This window comes from Pseudorca crassidens, chromosome 3 (genome assembly GCF_039906515.1).
Source record: "Pseudorca crassidens isolate mPseCra1 chromosome 3, mPseCra1.hap1, whole genome shotgun sequence".
Taxonomy (NCBI): domain Eukaryota; kingdom Metazoa; phylum Chordata; class Mammalia; order Artiodactyla; family Delphinidae; genus Pseudorca; species Pseudorca crassidens.
The window spans coordinates 27,114,020-27,134,995 of NC_090298.1; the positions used below are offsets into that span (position 1 = coordinate 27,114,020).

Sequence of the window (20,976 nt, forward strand, 5' to 3'; positions counted from 1 at the left end):
AGAATGAACCCATGGGAAATGGATATCTCAAAGCAACAGATAAGAATTTTAAAAATCTCTAATTTGTATCCATAAAACAAGAATTTTACACTAGTTAGAAGATAAAGTTGAAGGACATGGACAAGATAAAGACAAAAGAAAAGAGAATGGATAAATATAGCAGGTCTAATATTCCAACAAAAAGGAATTCTAGAGTAAAGAAAAAAAGCAGATGGAAGAAATTAAGAAATTTCCCACTATTGAAGGGAGGCCCGTATTTTCAAATTCAAGTATCTACGGAGTATAAAACAGAAATGAAAGAACAACACTGAGAGACATATATTGATAGCATTTCATAACACAAGACAAAAAAAAAGATCCTTTAAATCTCCGGGAGAGAAGAAAAACAGATCACCTACATACAAGTAAATGAAAATCAGACTTACTGATAACACCAGTGGCTGGAGGCCAAAAGGGTAATATCTTCAAAATTCAAGGGAAAATGATTATCAATGTACAATTCTGCACCCAGTTAAACTATTAACACAGAATAATGATTTTGACATTCAAGGTATGAAGGAGTTTACCTCCCACATGCCTTTTCTTAGGAAGCTACATGAAAATGTACTTCAGCAAAAAATAAAACAAGAAAGATATAATGGGATCCTACACACAGTGGATTCAAACTCAGGAGACAGATAAAAGCCCAGGTCGGCAGCTATGCAGCAGGCCCAGAAAGGCAGTAAGTTTATGAGACTGAAATCAAAGGAAGGACAGAAGCCTCCAGGAGAAGGATGTCTAGGAAAACAGATGACTGGACAATAGACAGCAGACCAAGAGCCTGGGAAAATCTCATGATATAATCAAGGCACCAAGAAGATTTGTGTGAAAAAAGGGTAATGAAAGACTTCAGGAAATATGAAACTGCTCAAGAAAAGTCATGATCTCAGTTGAGCAATTAGTAGGGTGTAAAAAAGGAAAAATCTGTTTGAAATTGACCCTGCAAAAATTCTCTATTAAGTGATACAGGGTTGTAAAAATGGAATACATGAGGAATTCTAATCCTAGAACAGTACTTGGTTCCAGAGTAAATACTATTTACAGTCATAATAATGAAACAGTTTTCTGCTTTAAGATTTTAGAATCAACCTAAATCACGGAAGATAAACTATGATTACAGAACACAATATAAGTGTTATCACAAGGAAAACGAGAGCTGAGTTGGGGGATGGGGTGGAGAGAGAGGGAAAGTAAAGCACAAGGGTTTCAAGATTCTTAGAGAGTACCAAGATACTGTCTACCTTTGATGGAACTAGAATTGGTGTGTATTGTTTGAAGCAACAGAAATAATCATTATCACTGAATCTGGGAGGAGAAATGAGAAGCATGAGAGAGTATGTACGAAATCCTAACCATGATTGTAAGAAATCAAACTATAATGCATAAAGTTGATAAATTAAGACATAAAAAAGCAGCATACTATTTAGTGATATGGAGGTTAGAAATAAAACCAAAATGCGTTAAAGGTGGGGAACTGGGAGGCAGGGAGAAGGAAAATAAGGGACTGTTGTTTTCATTAAGCCCTTCTATACTATTTTTAATTAATTAATGCATTACTCTGGGAGTAATGAAAGATAAGCAGAAAGATATCAGAATAGAATTCTCAAGCTGGCAACTTCAATGACCAAAAAACCAACCCCGAATTTAAATACTCCTTTTTAGTTATCCCAACACAACTCTAATATCTACATTTCTGGCCTCAACCCTAATCTATATCCAACTTCAGGCCCATCTCTAAGTGCTTTTGAATTCCATTAATATGACCTGGCTTCATACTACACTACTAAATTTATAGTCACTACTGAAATTAAAATAACTTATGTGTACAAATGGCTCATCCGCATAAGCGGTATCCTACACCTCCGTTAGTTTCTATACAACAGTGGTTCTCAAAATGTGATCCAAGGACCGCTGAGGGTCCCTAAGACCGTTTCAGAGGGCTCAGGAGGTTGGTTCTCCCTTTTCAATTACAGATTGCCTTCATATATTTTAATCCAAACAATTTACTGCAACAGACAATGCAGAAGCAGGTATGAGAATCCAACCATCTTAATTGAGATATTAAAAAGATTTGTAGAGGCGGCTTCCCTGGTGGCGCAGTGGTTGAGTCCGCCTGCCGATGCAGGGGACACGGGTTTGTGCCCCGGTCCGGGAAGATCCCACATGCCACGGAGCAGCTAGGCACGTAAGCTGTGGCCGCTGAGCCTGCACGTCCAGAGCCTGTGCGTCCGGAGCCTGTGCTCCACAACGGGAGAGGCCACAACAGTAAGAGGCCCGCGTACCACCACAAAAAAAAAAAAAAAAAAAAAAAGATTTGTAGAAATGTTAAACAATGCTTCTCATCTTACTACTTTTTCAGTGGTTGGAATATAGTTATTTTGCATAAAGATATTTCTGGTTAGCATGTAGTGGTATTTTTACTATTTTAAAACAATTTAATAAATATTTTAAAAATTTCTAAAATAGTAAATATTATATAATCTGCATAAGCAAAAGCTTTTGGGGGTTTTTAATAATTAGAGGTTAGAAGGGTCCCCAAACCAAAAAGTTTGAGAACCACCATTTTACGATACAGAACATTAACTTAGAGTCTGTAATGGTATTCACCATTCATTTTCCTGCTCTTTACTTACTGCCCCTTTAAGCAAAATGTTTCCTTCTATCTTATGACATGGAAATAGTACTTGTTCTCTGGTAAAATGAGCACTGAAAAAGTGGCCAGAGCCCCAAGTATGCTGCCTACAGCTGTGTAATAGTCTTATCTAGGGCTCCAAATCTCCTCCCAGTTTACCTGGTGTGCTGCTGTACAAATATTTTCTATGTTAGCAGAGACATCAAAGGCATAGGGAAGTAATGGCTTAGAATTTTGGAACTCCCACACAAAACTAACAGAAGGTGAATTAGGAAAAAGCTCACTTCCCCCTTTAAGGGAGAACTGTAAGGAAACTTTCCTGTTTCAGCCTTGGCTCCAAGTAAAAGAGAGAAAAGCCTCTCCTGATAATTCTTTTTTTTTTTTTTTTTTTTTTGCTGTACGTGGGCCTCTCACTGTGCAGAGCACAGGCTCCAGACGTGCAGGCTCAGCGGCCATGGCTCACGGTCCCAGCCACTCCGTGGCATGTGGGATCTTCCCAGACCGAGGCATGAACCCACGTCCCCTGCATTGGCAGGCAGACTCTCAACCACTGTGCCACCAGGGAAGCCCTCTCCTGATAATTCTTAACAAAAAGCCAGCACTCCTCTACTTTGGGCTCTGGAATTCACATTAGCTGACCAGGAAAACTAACTACTTGGTTTGGCGTTTATTTATTTATTTATTTCCTTCCAGGTACCACAAAATGCTCATTCCTCTCTAATGCTACCATGTTCCAAAAAAGAGGAGATCTCAATCAAAAATCACAAACAAAACCCATAAGGAAACAAGATACTAGGAGCAAGAGTTTGGGAAAAAAAAAAAAAAAAAGACTACAAGTATTAGTATTGGATACGAAATATAAAATAAGTACACTTAAAGAGACTATGAAAACCAAGACCAAGAACTAAGAGTTCAATCAAAAACAACCAGATGAATTAAAAAAAAAAAAAAAACAGAATTTCCAGAAATGAAATACAGTATATAAAAATTATAATCAGAAACTCAGAAAGGCATTATGTAACTGATTAGACATAGCTGGCAAAAAAAAAATCTATAAAAATTACTCAGAAGGCACACAAAGAGATGAAAGATATTAAAGAGGTTAAAAGACCAAGAGAAAAGAATAAAAAATGGTAACTTACAACTCATTGGAGTTGCAAATGAAGAAAAAGGGAGAGAGGAAACATCTAAATAGAATGTCTGATATAACAATCCTCAGATCCAGGAGCCCCCAACTAACCCTAAGTAGGATTAAATAAGGAGTTCTCACCAAGACGCATCTGAGTGAAACTGTAAACACCAAAGAGAGAGAAGCACGAGTAGCTTGAGGAAAAAAAATCCCTAGAAACTAAGTGATGACTTCTCAAGAATGAGAAGGGTGAAATGAAGATATTTTGAGATTAAAAAACAGAGAAAAACCAAAAAAACATTGTTATCAGTAGACCCACATTAAAGGACATTCTCAAAGATTTACTTTAGGAAGAATGAAAATGATCTGAGGGAATGAATATTAAATAATAATAAAAAAAGTGGTAAATACGAAGGCAAATTTAAATACTAGCTATATAAAACAATAATTTTGTTCAACAACAGTTGTGGGGTTAAGAACATCTGAAATATAGTACAACAAAAGCACAAAAATCAGGAGTGGACTGACCAAAGTTAAAACATTTTAAGTCCTCGTATTGTTTAGGAGAATAAAGGTGATGATTAACTTTAGACTAAGTGAAATATGCTAAATTTCTAAAGGAACCACTATAGGACAAATGCGGAATGTTTCATTTCTGAAAGGCCATGAGGGAAACAAGTCTCAGGCAAGAAAATGTAGGCAGCTCCTGTCACTTACATTATTAAATGTGCTTTTACTCCCCTGGAAAACATACTTTGTATGTGTTTGTTTCAATTTTGCATAAAATGGTAAAGTAACTGATAAAACTTTTTTTCTGTCTTTCTCTTGGCACACAAAACAAAATTTAACCTTTCCATTAGTCCAAATTTAATGCTCAACATTGCTGGACTTTTCTAGGTCAAATTATGGCGTTTTACGTATCTACAAAATCACTGACAAATTTATCTTTACATTTAGTATTTTATAATGTTGAGAATGATGCAAAATTAAACTTTCTCATGGAATAATCCCAAAGACAAACCACCTTTAAATATTCCCTAAACTTGTTATTGTAATGTCATGCTCCCATTAACCTTCACAGTGCTATTAAAACAATAACTGCATCATTGTAGAATTTTAGAAGAAATTTAAATTCAGGCTCTATTTTCTTCTTAAAAACTAGAACAAATAAAATAACTAATCCTAAAATTTCTACCAACTCTTTAGATGGGTAGACTACAAGGGAGGGAGGGTGGTTAAATAACATATGAAAACCGTTGACAGTTTTCTTGACATCTTTTAACTCTCAACATGCCAGGAGAAATATCATTTGGGTCCATTGGACCTCTTACATTTTCTGTATTTTTGAGGTCATTTGACAATTTACATAAGAATAAGGGATAATGAAAATACTATTAGAAAATTTTAAATACAGAGTACAATAAACCCAAATTTTTATTCCACATATACACAAAATGCACCATGTTCTCTGAACATAACTGCTCATCAACTTTCATGCATGAACATGGAACATGTCCATCCCATAAATGCTAATTCCACATTTCAAATATTTTTCTAATAAGTTCTAACCCGCCATTACTTTGGGTTCATCTTCCTGCATTTGAATTGTCAAAATGCAATGCTTAAAAAAGTTTTGAAATGTTTTATGGCTCATATTTTGTTGAAGAGAGATGGTCATCTACTTTGCTCCATAACTGTAAAACATTATCAGTTTTTTCCTTTGGAATGATCTAAAGAATTTTTAAAATTTTACACCATCTATTTCCTTCCAACTACCTTTGTATACATATCTGCCTTAAGCATCTGTCCACTAATGAACCATATCGAGTAAATTTTGGTTCACAAACATCACAAAACATGAAAGATTTCTGCCACATATACTTTTAGCAAAATGGGATGTTCTGGAACTTGTCACAGAATATTACATAATGAAGTTCTTCCTGTTAACTAGATGAGAATACCTTACTTTCCTTTTTTATCCTTATAAATGTATTTTTCACTCACTGATTCTTCAGTTTGAAAAAAATCATCTAGGACATTGTATCTATAGACTCTTAGGCTGAGATTTTGCTTATACAATTAATTTCACCATTATCATTTGTCTAGAGTGGTGCTATTTTTGTATTTATCTTATTTAGCTAAGAGTTGTCAAATATCGTCTTGTGTTAACTTTCTTCCCTTTGCCAGTATGAACAGAGAATTAGTAATTCTGACTCCTCAACTGTGTTGAAGGAAAACTAAAAGCCAACTATTAAAGACAGCATCATCTCTCCTTTCTTTCATACCTTCTTGATAGACAATGCAATACTTTAGACAATGCAACATCCTCCAATTATTTCACTATTTTACTATCCTTTTAGGTCAGTGGTCCCCAACGTTTTTGGCACCAGGGACTGGTTTCGTGGAAGACAATTTTTCCAAGGACGGGAGGGGGTGGTTCAGGCACAGTATCTTTTCCCAGAAATAAAAAATGAATTAAAAATTTTATTTTCATTTAATCCATCTTCAAAAACAGTGCTTCCAAATACTTTAAGCCCATTTAACCTCTAGAACACTCAAGAATTTATCTGTGGATAAACAACTGTATAGCACAGGGAACTATATTCAATATCCTGGGATAAATCATAATGGAAAAGAATGTATACATGTGTATAATTGAGCCGCTTTGCTATACAGCAGAAATTCACACAACACTGTAAATCAACTACACGTCAACAACAGCAACAAAAAAATTTATTTGAATACTAAATTCGACTACAAGACCTATCTTATGCGAAATTTTATGCTTGTCTTTCTGTAGCTCCAAACGATCAGATTCTAGTTTTTCTATACTGGCTGCCCATGAAAATTATACCAAAGATCTTGCTAACTATCAATCCTTTATCCAGCCTCTCTAAAACCCTAACATTGCTGATTACTCCATCTTCTTTTGGTTTTTATGAACACTACATTCTCCCAGCTCTCTGCCCACCCCGACCCTGTCTCAGTATTTGCTTCTTTCTTTGCCCCTACTTTAAACACAGATGTCCCCCAAGTTTGTAACCATGGCTTTGTTCTATTTTTTTTCCCACTCATTCAAAAAACGTTTACTAAATGTTTGATGTACGACAGGCACTGTACTTTCTCTGGTTTCATCCATGCTCACACCTATAATGGTGGATCACCACCATATGGATGATATTCGGATTTACACTACGACCCTTATCCCTCTTTTGAGCTCAATTTCCAAATGTCTACTCAATATGATATTAACATTGATGGAGATATATGTATGCAGGGGCTATTCTGAGCACTTTACAAATTTTATCTCATTGAATTCTCAAATCACAATGGAGACTGTAGAGGCCTCCAGGGATGCTGATAGTGTTGTTTTTTTGATTGGGTGCTGGTTATACAGGTGTGTCCAGCTTATGACATTTCATCAAGCTATATTCTTATTATATGTGCAGTTCTTTTTATATATACCATACTTCGACGGAGAATTTTTTTAAAATTTCAATCCTATGAGGTAATTATTAGTATTATCTCTAATTTACAGATGAAGAAACTCAAGCACCAAAGGACTGTTTGCCCAATGTCACATGACAAATAGTAGAGGGATCCTGGATTCAGCTCAGCTAGCCTGACTTCAGAACCCACCAACTATCAACCATATCAAGAATTTAATTTAGGTAATTCCCTGGCAGTCCAGTGGTTAGGACTCAGCACTTTCACAGCCGAGGGCTAGGGTTCAATCCCTGGTCTGGGAACTAAGATCCCACATGCCACACAGCGCAGCCAGCGGGGAGGAGTGGGGGGTGGATTTAATTCATTCCTATCTTGGTTCAACACATTTTGTCTAAAATGACCTTCCCTCCATTTTCAGAATTAAAGACCATGAAGCCTACCCCAAACTCCATAGTCAGAATCCTCCAATTCCCCATTTTAGTATTTCATTAAAACTCAGTTATGATCGCTATCATGGCATAGTTACCTGGAGGTATACCTGCCCCTACCCTCATCCCCCAGGAGTGTAAACTCCTTGAAAGCAGGGACTATGCATACTGTAAGTTACTCCCTATGAACGTATTTTAATGTATATATTACATGAGGAGACTAATACTAAAACAACAAAAAAGCCCAGTGTTCTTTGCTTCATTAATTCGCCCTCTGTAAGGATGAATTAAGAGCTGCACTGCACACAGCTTTCACAAAACACTAAGAAATGTTATACTCGGAACAACGAACCTAATTCTGATAGAGTGATGCCAAGGACAATGTTGTTGGCGCACTCCTCACCTTTAATCTCATTCTAGTAATTCTAACATACTTTGTCAATTACTACATTTATAAGCCCAAGGACTGTCTTCTGATTATCCTGATGGTGTACTTCTGAATAATAATTTGGTTGATTTGCTTTTTTTTGACAAATACCTCTACTTAAACAGCTATATATTCTAATCCAACTGCCCATAAGCATACATCTATTTCTGGGCTATTTTAAGCCAATGATCTATTTGTCTATCCCTCTACCAATACCACATTTTCCTGTTTAATAACATCTTTTGGTCCCCGCCAATACAAGACCTTCCTTATGATCTTACAAGACTGTCATGACTACTTTTGGACAAATACTCTCTTCACTATCAACATGAGAACTCCTTTATCAAGTTACCCCAAAAAGCCTGTTGTGATTTTTATTGCAATTACATTAAACATATAGACTACTTAGGAGAAAATTGATAACTTGATAGTATTGATTTTTTTCACTGCATGAACACAGCCCATCTTCAATTATTTGTCTTCTTTTATGCCCTTTATAGCCTACTGTATTTTTTTCTTAAAGTGTTTTGTATATCTCATTAGTTTTATTTCTACTTAATAGATTCTGTGGCTATATAAAAAGGACTTATTTGAAATTTGATAATCTAATTAATTCAACATTGCTGAAACAGGAGTGATCTTAGATCCAGAAAATTTGAACTCTTATTATTTCTCATATTAGTCTGTTGATTATAATCATGTTGCTTGCAAACAATTAAAAACTTGGAGGTCCCTATTAAACTGACACTGAAACTGAGGCCTCCAATTGATACTCAAGTACCTACTTTTAAAACATTTGAGATTATGAAGCTCTATGTATTAAGTGTATGATAGCCATCAACTATGGAGAGCTTTTAAAACCCTTTTAGTATTATTATACAAATCTCTATAGAAAACTAGCATTGGTAAAATGCCTACTGAAAATCAAGCACTAGGCTAGGAAGGTTCATATTTAATAACTTCACCTCAAAGCAAGTTAGTTGAGGAAACTGAGTTGTAGAAAGATTAGGTGACTTGCATAAGTGTCTAAAGAGATAGAGTTGAGATTCAAATCCAAAGCCTTTTCATTATAGTATACTGTGAGGCACGTTATAAAAACACAGTCAAGCATACACTTTAAGCATTCTATACAGGGCTAGTCTCCCTCATCCTACTCTTAAGGCTATTAATAACATATACAGGATATATATCATCATTGTAAAAGCACTAATCCTTTTGGAAAGAAAATTTTCATTATTTCAAATTCATTCATGCAATATGAATCCTAAGATCTCTGATTCAACAGTGGAGGAGCTGATATAATTAGCAGTTGCAGTAATTTTTTTTTTGGTAGAGCCAGTAAATTTCCATCACTAAGATCGGTTTCAAAAACCTGTTCACCTGGTTTTCTCACCATCTCAGTTAGTGATTACTTCTTTCTACCTTACTAGTGTTACTTTTATTCTTTCCTTCAAGATACAATATTCTTAACTCTACATTCAAATAAAAAGCAAAAAAGAGGAGGAAAATTCACTGGCCAATCAACCTACCCAAGTTATCTTAGTGATGTGAAAAGATACTTATCCTTTAGGAACAGATGTCCTAAAGACATCTCAAGAATCACTAGATGAGATGCCTTCTTTTGACTAACAGATACTTAATTTAAGCTAATGTCCAGACAACAGTCGAAATCCACTTAAACATTTATTATTTAACAACATTTGCTGAGATCCTAAGAATATGGGGGCAATTATTTTGTACCTTTATACAATCATTACTCTATAAAATTTCTGAACTCAATTAATTCTAGATATTAAAAGGGTAAAAAAATGTTGGCGAATGATTATTTTAAATAGCTAACTTTATTGAAGGTAGAATAACATTCAGATACCAATGATACACTAAGAGCTATAGATAGAACAAAGAAAATTAGTTTAAGCACAAGCTAAACATTTAGGTTATGCAGGTTAACAGACAAGCATCTTGAGTAGATAGAAAGGTGACAAGAAAGATATGACCAAGGCTTTTCTAAAGAATACAAGAAACTAGCTGTTTAAAACTCTCCAAGAAAAAGTTATGTCCTATTCATAGTGGGATATAATGGGATTACTTTAGTTTATATTACATATACATAGCATATTTGTTTATGCCACAAATCCCCTTCAAAAACTGAAGAACTCCTATGAGAACTTCTGTAAAACTGCCAATGAAGGAGACAAAAAAACTCATTTGATCCTATGATAGTTAATTAGAAAGTTTTTTCCACTGAGAATTATCTTTCTCACATTCTTTGCTACCGTAAGTTCTTACAACTGTTGAAATCATTTTTTTCAAAATTTATTATAAAATTAATGTCTGTCTAAAAGTTTTTAAGTATATCTTCTCAAACAAAAAAGGTACTCTACTGAAGTAGTTACCTATCTAACCAAGTTCCCTTTCTGCCATGAAGCCATTCCTGTTTTTTCATCATGCTTGAGATCTGCCTTGTCCTACACACCCCAAATTAACATTCTACCAGAAATATATACTTATAAACACAATAATTAATACTTAAAACCTTTCTGATTTTGTCACTGCCAAGGGGAAAAAAGCACATGAAAGGTAAGAAAAGATTACATTTGCAATAGTGGCAAATGGCACCAATAGGTTTATTTACTAGCCTTAAAAAAATACAGAAGCAGGAAGAAAAGCAATCAGTAGCTGATGGAACGTGTAGCACAAAGACTGAATAAATGCTTACCACAAAAATATTTAATATGTATTATACAAAAGAAAAACCTGGTTTATCTAAAGGTTATTAGTAGTAGAACTTATAAGAGATCTTTACAACATCTCTTAAAGAACTTTGATACTTAGTATGCCATTATAAATCTCAAATATTAACAAGCAAAAAGAAAGTCTAAATTTAAAATAAATTTAATCAAATACCTCACATAGTGGTAACCAAGAAAACTAAGAACCGGAATTAAATCTAGACTTAGAATAGTTACTCTCAGTTATCTGCACTCAACGACAGGTGAAGCAACTATTCACATAATCTACAGATAAATGTTTAAGATCTCCTTAAGTTTACATCCTTCAAAAAAAATTCTTTTTTGCAAAGTAAGCCTTGGTCTTCCATGTCTCAAAGTTACATTTTAATGATTTCCAGACAGGAAGAAAGATGAGCACCATCACTGCATTTTTTGCATATGCTTTTATTATTAATGCTATTTGTTCATCTTCCTTGAACCAAGGTATTAGCATTACTGGACCTGATTTCTTTCCATTAAAAACAAACAATTCTATATAGTATGTTATATACAAGGACAGAGCATCTTAACAATTAGTTTTGCCAATACATGCATAAATAAGTGATGTCAAAAGACTAGTCTTTTCTCATTAGACACACATATTAACAAGCAATTTAATACTTTGGATTGCTGTTACAGTTTACTGAAACTTTATAAGATTCAAAGCCAAAGAAAAACTAGGTACAGAAATTCTGTAATAGCTTCCTATACTGGGATAAAATACATACATGCAAATATTTGATCAAAAAATGATTATCTTTAAATTGGCATTTCCTCCCCTCATTTCTATCTATAGGTTTGCATTCGAAAAAATATTTCAAAACTGCCACAAAGAACAAACCCACTACATTTTCAGTAAACAGTTAATAATCCAACAAATCTATCACTCTGCCCACAGTAACAGAAAAATACTGTGTAAAACAATTAAAACTTAAATGGTTAAATACAGCCTTGTGTAGGACACACAGTACTTGGTAGCAGTAGATTTACAGCACAGTGCTGATGAGCTGTATCTTGTTTCCCAGAAAAAGAAAATGGCTTGATTTTTCTCTCCACGACAATTATTTGCTCTTTATTAAAGTGGCTGGGACTTTGTTAGTTGTTTAATTATCACAATTTGTAAGTAAAGAATTTTTTAAAAGTTTGAAAAGCCCCAAGATCATGCCCCAATAATTTGTCATCTCAGTTCTTTTTCTGGAAATAAGCTTCAAAGTAAAAGAGACTTGTAAAAAAATGCCACATGTGTTCAACGCATTTGACAATTAGTAGAATATTAATTTCATCAATAAAACACATTTACACATTTTAATATCTCTTAAAAATCAATGGGGTCTTAAGCATTGAGTCATATTTTAACTGGTGGTGATTTTTTCAGTGATACATAAAATAATGATACCCTTCCTTTATAATAAATGCTATCTTATAATTCCATGAAATATGGCAACTCTGTTCCTCAGAATTACACGTTTTAACCAAAAAAGATAGCCCAATTTTACAGATGAGGAAAATGAAAGACCAAATAAGAGATGTCCCCAACGTCATTAAAATCCGGAGCAAAAAAGACTGGAACCCAGGTCTTCTGGTTCCCAGTGATGTCCTTTCCTTTAGACAACCCGCCGCCTGAAGTGAATGAGGTGAGAAAACTACCTGGGTTTATTAACCAATAGCTAATTTACCTAGTACACAGATATCTAATATAATCTCTCTCTATAAAAAGCTGATCACTTAGGAGCCCTGAACGCTTACGGCCTGAGTCTAAAGAGACTGTCTCAGGCTGACTCAAAAGTAACAACAACAGAATCTAGTGTTTTTCTTTCTTTTGATAAGATATATAACGAAGTACAGAAACTTCAGAAATTAGAGCTTCCCTTAAGTAAGAGATTTCATAGGGTGCATTTCACGGCACCTCACTTGCACTTTTCATTTCCCTGGAGGGGAAAGACCCGCCAAGGGAAATTACTGGCCCACCTGGAGCCTAAACGCAACAGCCAGAACAAAGCTGTGGACTCATTTATCAGCACTAGAAACTTCGCACATCTCTTCCAGCCTACCAGCTACACAATTCACAGGTGGTTGGTGTGTTTACCTCTCTCCTTGAAGGGAGAACTAAAGGAACCAAACGAATGCGATGACACCCACAGTCTGTTTGCGGGGATCGGGTGGAAGGCCAGGGGAGACCACGGGACGCAGGAGAAGGCACCCAAGAAAACAACACGTTATCTGGGCTCGGGGGGCCGGAGCACCGGGCGAGGACCGGTGCCCGGGCGGCGGCGCGACTCCGCACTCCCCGAAAGGGGCCCTCGCCCACCGTCTCTTTCCCCAAGTGGGAGGGATATCGGAGGTGGGGACCGGCCCGGCGGGGGCGGGACCGGAGGCACCGCAGGGGCCGCGGCCTCGGCTCCCTCCCTCCCCGCCCGGCGGGGGTGGCGGCTCGGCTCCGAGGCCGCGGGAGGCCATTTTAGCTGCGGGGCCGCCAAAGGCCCGGGAGGCCCTCCGCCTCACCGTCTCCCGCTCCCGCCCCCACCGGGGCCGCTGCCCGCCCCGGGCCGGGCGAGGCCGCGGGGCTCGGCCTGCCGCCGGCCGGCGCTCGGAGGGGGGGGGCACGGGGGGGCGGCGGGCGTGTGGGCGTCGTGTCGGCGGGATCCGGGCGGATGGGCGAGCAGGGGGAGAGGAGGGAGAGGGCGGGGAGCCGTTACCTATACTGGGCCGCAGCCGCCGCCGCCGCCGCCCCGCTGTGGGTGAATCCAAAGTAGTTGCCGGTCGCCATTTTGGCATCTTCCCCCAGCCGGCTGGGCACTGCGACGGGCACGGAGAGTCGGGTCCCATGGCGGGAGGAGAGGCGCGGAGGGGCAGAGACGCCGAGGGAGGGAAGGGGAGAGAGAGAGAGAGAGGCTCCGTGAGAAGCCGCCCTCGCCGGGCCGGGCCGCGGCCGCGCCGCCTCCCCCTCCCGCCTCGCACTCCCTCACTCACTCGCACGCCCGGGTGGCGGCCGCCGCCTCCTCCCCAGAGCCTGCCCCAACCCCCCGCGCCTCCCCGCCGCCCCGGGCCGGGGAAGGGGCCACACGGGGACCCCGACGGGGCACATTATACTCACCATAGGTGAAAGAAACTACAGGGCATATGGGAATCATGGGCTCGGGCTGCTGCTGCTGAACTCTGAACTCTCACCCGCTGCCTCCCTCCTCTGCCCCGCTCCTCCTCAGCGGAGAACAGACCGCCGCCTCCCGCCGCACTGCGCAGGCGCCCCCGCGCTCGGCACCCTGGGAGCTGTAGTCCCGCCGCCTTCGCGGCTCCGACGGGCGCGTGCCATGCCTCGGCCGAGGCGGGCCTGGGGCGCCCTCCGTGGAAGGCGGGCTTGGTCTCCTGCGCGGTGGTGGCGAAGGCGAGACGAGCCGCGCCGGCCGGGAGAGGGAGTCGGGGAGAGTGACCCGAGAGAGTGACGTCTACCAGCCTTTTCTTCTTACTTTTCACTTCTTTCACTTTTGCGTGTCCATTTGTTCTCTCCCTTTTGCCCTTCTCCATCGTGCACTTTTCACCAGGACTTGAGCTGGACTAATTTGGATTTTTCCTTATTTCTCGCATTCCCGGTTCTTGTCCTTAGCCTTTAAAGTGGAGAAGGAAAGACGGGGAGAAGAGAAAGAGAAAAAGAACGGCAGGTGTGCTATTGCGTTGGATACCCCTTCCGAGCACTTCTCTTTTGGTCCCTTCTCCCACCCGCACCCACCGCTTGACTCCTACAGCGTGTACGGAGCCCTCACAAAACGTCAGGCGCTCTTCTGGGTGCTGGAGATAGAGCAGTGAGCAAAACAAAGTCCCTGTTCACACGGAATTTACCTTCTGGGAAAGGGGAGGGTGGGCGGCAGGAGGTTCAGACAATAGCCAAATAAATACGATGTCGGCTGGTGATTGCAGCTTGAAGAATAAAGCGTGGTAAAGAAGTTAGAGAGCGAGAGAGGTGCTACTTTATGTAGGGCGTGGTTAGTGCAGCCAACGGGTAGAGTTGTGAAGGAGGTGAGGGGGCAAACCTAGTTGACAGTCGGGGGGAAAAGACAGAAAATGGAGGGTCCTAAGGCAGGCGTGCTCAAGAGCAGCGAGGGAGTTAGGCTGGCTGGAGTCGAGTGACGGGGAGTCCAGATCACAGAAGTCCTTGGTAAGAGTGGTGAATCTTTCATGGTAAGGACAGAAGGATACTCTCCCCACCGTGCAGCCGTGTCTTTGTTCCCTCTGCTTTCTCACTGTTTTGTCTTTACTTTCCCTGTGCATTTTCAACCATTCTCTTTCCTCCTGCAGTTCCTCTTCTGACTATTTCTCCCACCTTACATCTTTCCCGCCTTCCATCAGTGCCTAAGTGATCCATTTCACCTCTTCCTCACCTAGTCCACAGCCATCCCCCAGACCCTCTGCTACTCGCCTCTCTATTGGATCTGAGCTGGATATGAGCATTAAAAAGAAACACAAAGGGTGAATCAGAACTGACTCACTAAGTTTAGGGCCTTATCCCACCTTCTCATGCCAGAGCAGAGACAGTACCTCAGTTCTTATTTGTGCCAACCCTGCTCCCCCATACCTCCTAGAAAGGTACAGTTTCTAAAATCCTGTCTGAATTATCCTCTTATTCATTTCAAAAGAGAGAAAGTGTAGACTATTTGAGAAAAATCAATGTCATTGTTTTTCAGAATACCGATGTTTCTCCAGGCAAAAGTTATTTGTGCTCCAAGTGTGTTGCTAGGAAAAAAAAAAAAATCTACACATAAGATATTAGAACTGCATTTTAAAGGTAATTTGCCTTGAACTTCACGGAGCAATCAAGCCTTCAAGGCGCTGACTGTAACTGCTTTGATAAATTTGCACTGTTAGTTACTGGGCTATTTGACTAAAACTGGAGGAGAAAAGTCAGGTGTTAATCACCCGCCCAAGAGGATTCTTTTCTGGCCAATTTTGTGCTTGGTTGCTTGGCAGGTATTTAGAGGATGGAAGAGGACTGGGCTGCAGGCACACCCCAATGAGCAGTCAGGTAACTAGAAAGAGGGAGGCATGCCTCTTCTCTTTGGTAACTGTTCCCAGATCTAAGGGTAGGTGTGGCAGCAGGAATGGCCTCAACCTGCCCCTGATTTGGGATTATTTAAGGAAGGAGTTTTGGACAGGGCTTGGAATCAAGAAAACTTGGGTCCTTTTCCTGGGCATTTAGTAGTGGAATGACCTGGGTACATTATTTAACCTTTCTGAACCTGTATGACAGGAATAACAATAACGCTCACGGGATTGTGGTGGGGATTAAATGAGGTAGCATTTCTGTAAAACAACAGTCATTCATATTTCAGCCAGAGTGATGAGTTCAAAATGAAAATCTGATCTAACGCTTCTGTGCTTCTCCCTCTTAGCATAAAGCAAAACTTCCATGTGGTCTGCAAGCCCTGTGTAGTTTGTCCTCCCCACCTTTTCAGCATCTTCCTCTTTATTCTCTCCATTCCAGCTTCCTTGGCCTCCTATTTACCATGCTCTGTCCCACCCCAGGGCTTTGCATGTTCTCTCTGCCTAGAATGTTCTTCCCTCCTCTCTTCACCTAGTTGACCCTTGTGCTTCAAGATCTCCACTCAGGACTTCCCTGGTGGCACAGTGGTTAAGAATCCACTTGCCAATGCAGGGGACACGGGTTCGAGCCCTGGTCCCGAAAGATCCCACATGCCGCGGAGCACGTAAACCCATGTGCCACAACTACTGAAGCCTGTGCGCCTAGAGCCCGTGCTCTGCAACAAGAGAAGCCACTGCAATGAAAAGCCTGCGCACTGCAACGAAGAGTAGCCTCTGCTCTCCGCAACTAGAGAAAGCCCGTGAGCAGCAACGAAGACCCAACACAGCCATAAATAAGTAAATTTATTTTTAAAGAAAGATCTCCACTCAGTCAACTCCTCAGCCTCAGTCAATTCCCTGACCCCCTGAATGGATCAGACCCTTACTATGCTTCACACTTAGCTGCCTTTGTCACAGTTGCAATCTTACACTTATTGCGTGATTATTTGATTAATATGTACTTCCCCCATCAAGCTGCAGCTTGTTGAATGCAGGGCGCTAATATTGGGTGCCTGGTGATAGAACTTATTTAATGAATGAACCAGGCTGCGCACAGCTTAATCTTTCTTGGATGACTCAGAAGGCAGTTCAGGAACCTGTAGTATCTGCCTCAGCATCATCAAGAGAAACCTTAATTAGCATCTGAGGCCAAATGAGGAAATGTCAATTGGCAGACCCAGAAGAGGTGGAGCCAGCCTGAGAAGGCCTGCACCTAAACTCACCCAAAATACATGTTTGCCTTTCCTCACACCTTTGAGTCAAGAACTGGTATCCTGAAAGGCCTTCTTACAATACAAACATGTCAGCCAGAAAGAATAATATATAAGCTACTCTGTACTATGAGGAGTATGATAGTGAAAAAGACTCTGATGCCGGACTCAGCTGGCTTCAGATCTCGGCTCCATAACTCACCTCTGTCACAACCTCTTTGTGCCTCATTTTTCTCCTCTGTAAATAGAGATGATGAAAGTACTACCTACAGCAGGGGGCTTAACATCATCCTAGATGTGAAGCTCCTAGATTAGTGCCTGCCCACTCTAAGCACTTTGTGAGTGTTGGCTATTATTCCAACCACCACCCATTCTTATTACAATCAAAAATGAGCCAAATGCAGGGGACACGGGTTCGAGCCCCGGTCTGGGAAGATCCCACATGCCGCAGAGCGGCTGGGCCCGTGAGCCATGGCCGCTGAGCCTGCGCGTCCGGAGCCTGTGCTCTGCAACGGGAGAGGCCACAACAGTGAGAGGCCCGCGTACCACAAAAAAAAAAAAAAAAAAAAGAGCCAAAGGTGAAAGACCAGGAAGCAGGCCCATCTAAATTCTTCCTTCCCCATCCTTTCTCTCCTTCTCTCCCCTCCCTTCCCCTCTGCTCTCCTCCTCTCCCTTGGAGGAATAACTCTGTGGTCTGGGAGACATGCTGAGAGATATTCTTTAGAATCCAGTTGAAGTTTTTTCTTGAGTTTTGGCCAATGGATGTTGGATGGTGGATAGATTGATGGATACATGAAGGCCTTTAAAAGGATTAAGGTACAAACTGAGAACCGTGATCCAGGATCAGATAGTAGGGTAATCCACAGAGATAACATGTATCCTTGATAAACACAGCGACAGCTGCTGTTGTGAAAGGGAAATTTAGTGCAGAAGATGACGTATTTATCTCAGTAAGAGAGTTTATGATACAGTGGTTTCTTCTAGGGCCAGGTTTTTTTTTTTAATAAATAAATTTATTTATTTTTGCCTGCGTTGGGTCTTCATTGCTGAGCACAGGCTTTCCCTAGTTGCGGTGAGCAGGGGCTACTCTTTGTTGCGGTGTGCGGGCTTCTCATTGCGGTGGCTTCTCTTTTTGTGGAGCACGGGCTCTATGCATGGGCTTCAGTAGTTGTGGCACGTGGGCTCAGTAGTTGTGGCTCACGGGCTCTAGAGCACAGGTTCAGTAGTTGTGGCGCACAGGCTTAGCTGCTCCACAGAATGTGGGATCTTCCCAGACCAGGGCTTGGACCCATGTACCCTGCATTGTCAGGTGGATTCCTAACCACTGTGCCACTAGGGAAGGCCCTAGGACCAGGTTTTACGGGTTCAAATCCTACCTGCACCACTTACTAGTTGTGTAGATCTAGGGCAATTTATATAACCTCTCTGGACCTCAGTTTCTTCAGGAATTAATGACGCCTACTTTACATGATTGTTGTGGGCATTACACGAATGAATACATGTAAAGTATTCCTGGAGCATTACTTGGCACATGGCAAGTGCTCAATGCAATCCTTTGGTTAATACCAGACAGAATAGATATTAAAGGATTTCTTGGCATAGACAGTCAGTCTCTGATTTCTCTCACCCTATTATACTAATTTTTTTCAATTTAAATTTTTGAGATATAATTCACATACCATAAGATTCACCCTTTTAAAATATTCAATTCAGTGGCTTTTTGTAGATTCACAAAATTGTGCAACTCTCACGACTGTCTAATTTCAGAATATTATCATCACCCCAATAGTAAATCCTGTACCCATTAGCAGTCACTTCCTATGCTCCTCTTCTGAGTGGTTGGAAACCACAAATCTACTTTCTGTCTTTGTGGATCTGCCTATACTGGACATTTAATATAAATGGACTTATACAATATGTGGCATTTTTAGCTGGCTTCTTTCATTTAGTCTTATGTTTTCAAGTTTCATCTATGTCGTAGCATGCATTAGTACTTCATTACTTTTTATGACAATAATATTCCATTGTTTGGATATACCACATCTTGTTTATCATTCATAAGTTGCTGGATGTTTGGTTTGATTCCACTATTTGGCTATTAAGAATAATGCTACTAGATTGGTTCAAGATGGCAAAGTAGGGTGACGTGTGCTCAGTTCCTCTTGTGAGGGCACGAGAATCACAATGAACTGCTGAATAATCACTGAGAGGAAGACACTGGAGCTCACCAAAAAAGATACCCCACATCCAAAGACAAAGGAGAAGCCACAATAGACGGTAGGAGGGGGACAATCACAATAAAATCAAACCCTGTAACTGCTGGGTGGGTGACTCACAAACTGGAAAACACTTATCAGTCTTCCCAACCTGGGGGTCTGGCAATGGGAGGAGGAATTCCTAGAGAAGCAGACTTTGAAGGCTAGCGGGATTTGACTGCAGGACTTCGACAGGACTGGGGGAAACAGAGACTCCATTCTTGGAGGGCACACACAAAGTAGTGTGCACATTGGGACCCAGGGGAAGGAGCAGTGACCCCATAGGAGACTGAACCAGACCTACCTGCCAGTGTTGGAGGGTCTCCTGTAGAGGCGGGGGGTGGCTGTGGCTTACCATGGGGACAAGGACACTGGCAGCAGAAGTTCTGGGAAGTACTCCTTGGCATGAGCCCTCCCAGAGTCCGCCATTAGCCTCACCAAAGAGCCTGGTAGGCTCCAGTGCTGGTTTGCCTCAGGCCAAACAACCAACAGGGAGGGAACCCAGCCCCACCCATCAGCAGACAAGCGGATTAAAGTTTTACTGAGCTCTTCCCACCAGAGCAACACCCAGCTCTACCCACCACCAGTCCCTCCTATCATGAAGCTTGCACAAGTCTCTTAGATAGCCTCATCACCAGAGGGCAGACAGCAGAAGCAAGAAGAACTACAATTCTGCAGCCTGTGGAAGGAAAACCACATTCACAGAAAGATAGACAAAATGAAAAGGCAGAGGACTTTGTACCAGATGAAGGAACAAGATAAAACCCCAGAAAAACAACTAAATGAAGTGGAGAAAAAGAAAAAGAATTCAGAATAGTGATAGTGAAGATGATCCAGGACCTCGGAAAAAGAACGGAGGCAAAGATTGAGAAGAAGCAAGAAAAGTTTAAGACCTAGAAGACCTAGAAGACCTAGAAGAATTAAAGAACAAAGACCTAGGAGAATTAAAGAACAAACAAACAGAGATGAAAAATACAATACCTGAAATGAAAAATACACTAGAGGGACTGAATAGCAGAATAACTGAGGCAGAAGAATGCGTAAGTGACCTGGAAGACAGAATGGTGGAATTCACTGTTGCAGAACAGAATAAAGAAAAATGACTGTAAAGAAATGAAGACATTAAGAGACCTCTGGGACAACACTAAAAGCAACAATATTCGCATTGTAGGGGTCCCAGAAGGAGAAGAGAGAGAAAAAGGACTCAAGAAAATATTTGAAGATATTACAGTTGAAAACTTCCCTAACATTGGATAGGAAATAACCACCCAAGTCCAGGAAGCACAGAGAGTCCCGTCCCAGGCAGGATAAACCCAAGGAGAAACATGCCAAGACACAGAGCAATCAAACTGACAAAAATTAAAGGCAAAGAAAAATTATTGAAAGCAGCAAGGGAAAAATGACAAATAACATACAAGGGAACTCCCATAAGGTTAACAGCTGATTTCTCAGCAGAAACTCTACAAGCCAGAAGGGAATGGCACAATATATTTAAACTGATGAAAGGGAAGAACCTACAACAAAGATTACTCTACCCAGCAAGGATCTCATTCAGATTCGATTGAGA

At 40.7% G+C, this 20,976-nt stretch overlaps 1 protein-coding gene and 1 long non-coding RNA gene across 4 annotated transcripts in view; one reads left to right on the forward strand and one right to left on the reverse strand.

Moving 5' to 3' along the window:
- ZFR (zinc finger RNA binding protein) overlaps positions 1-14,127 on the reverse strand; it is a 75,397-nt gene extending 61,270 nt beyond the window's left edge. For all 3 annotated transcript variants that reach the window (XR_010941910.1, XM_067730467.1, XM_067730466.1), the window contains exons 1-2: positions 13,968-14,127; positions 13,570-13,669 (exon numbers count right to left, since the gene is read on the reverse strand). Coding sequence is in view for 2 of the 3 variants with exons in the window: in XM_067730467.1 (XP_067586568.1) it covers positions 13,570-13,669; positions 13,968-14,004 (137 nt within the window). In the remaining variant the exon portion in view is untranslated. The remainder of the gene's footprint in view (positions 1-13,569; positions 13,670-13,967) is intronic.
- The window catches only part of LOC137221185 (uncharacterized), a 386,417-nt gene that overhangs the window by 102,219 nt on the left and 263,222 nt on the right, over positions 1-20,976 (forward strand). The window lies entirely within an intron of this gene.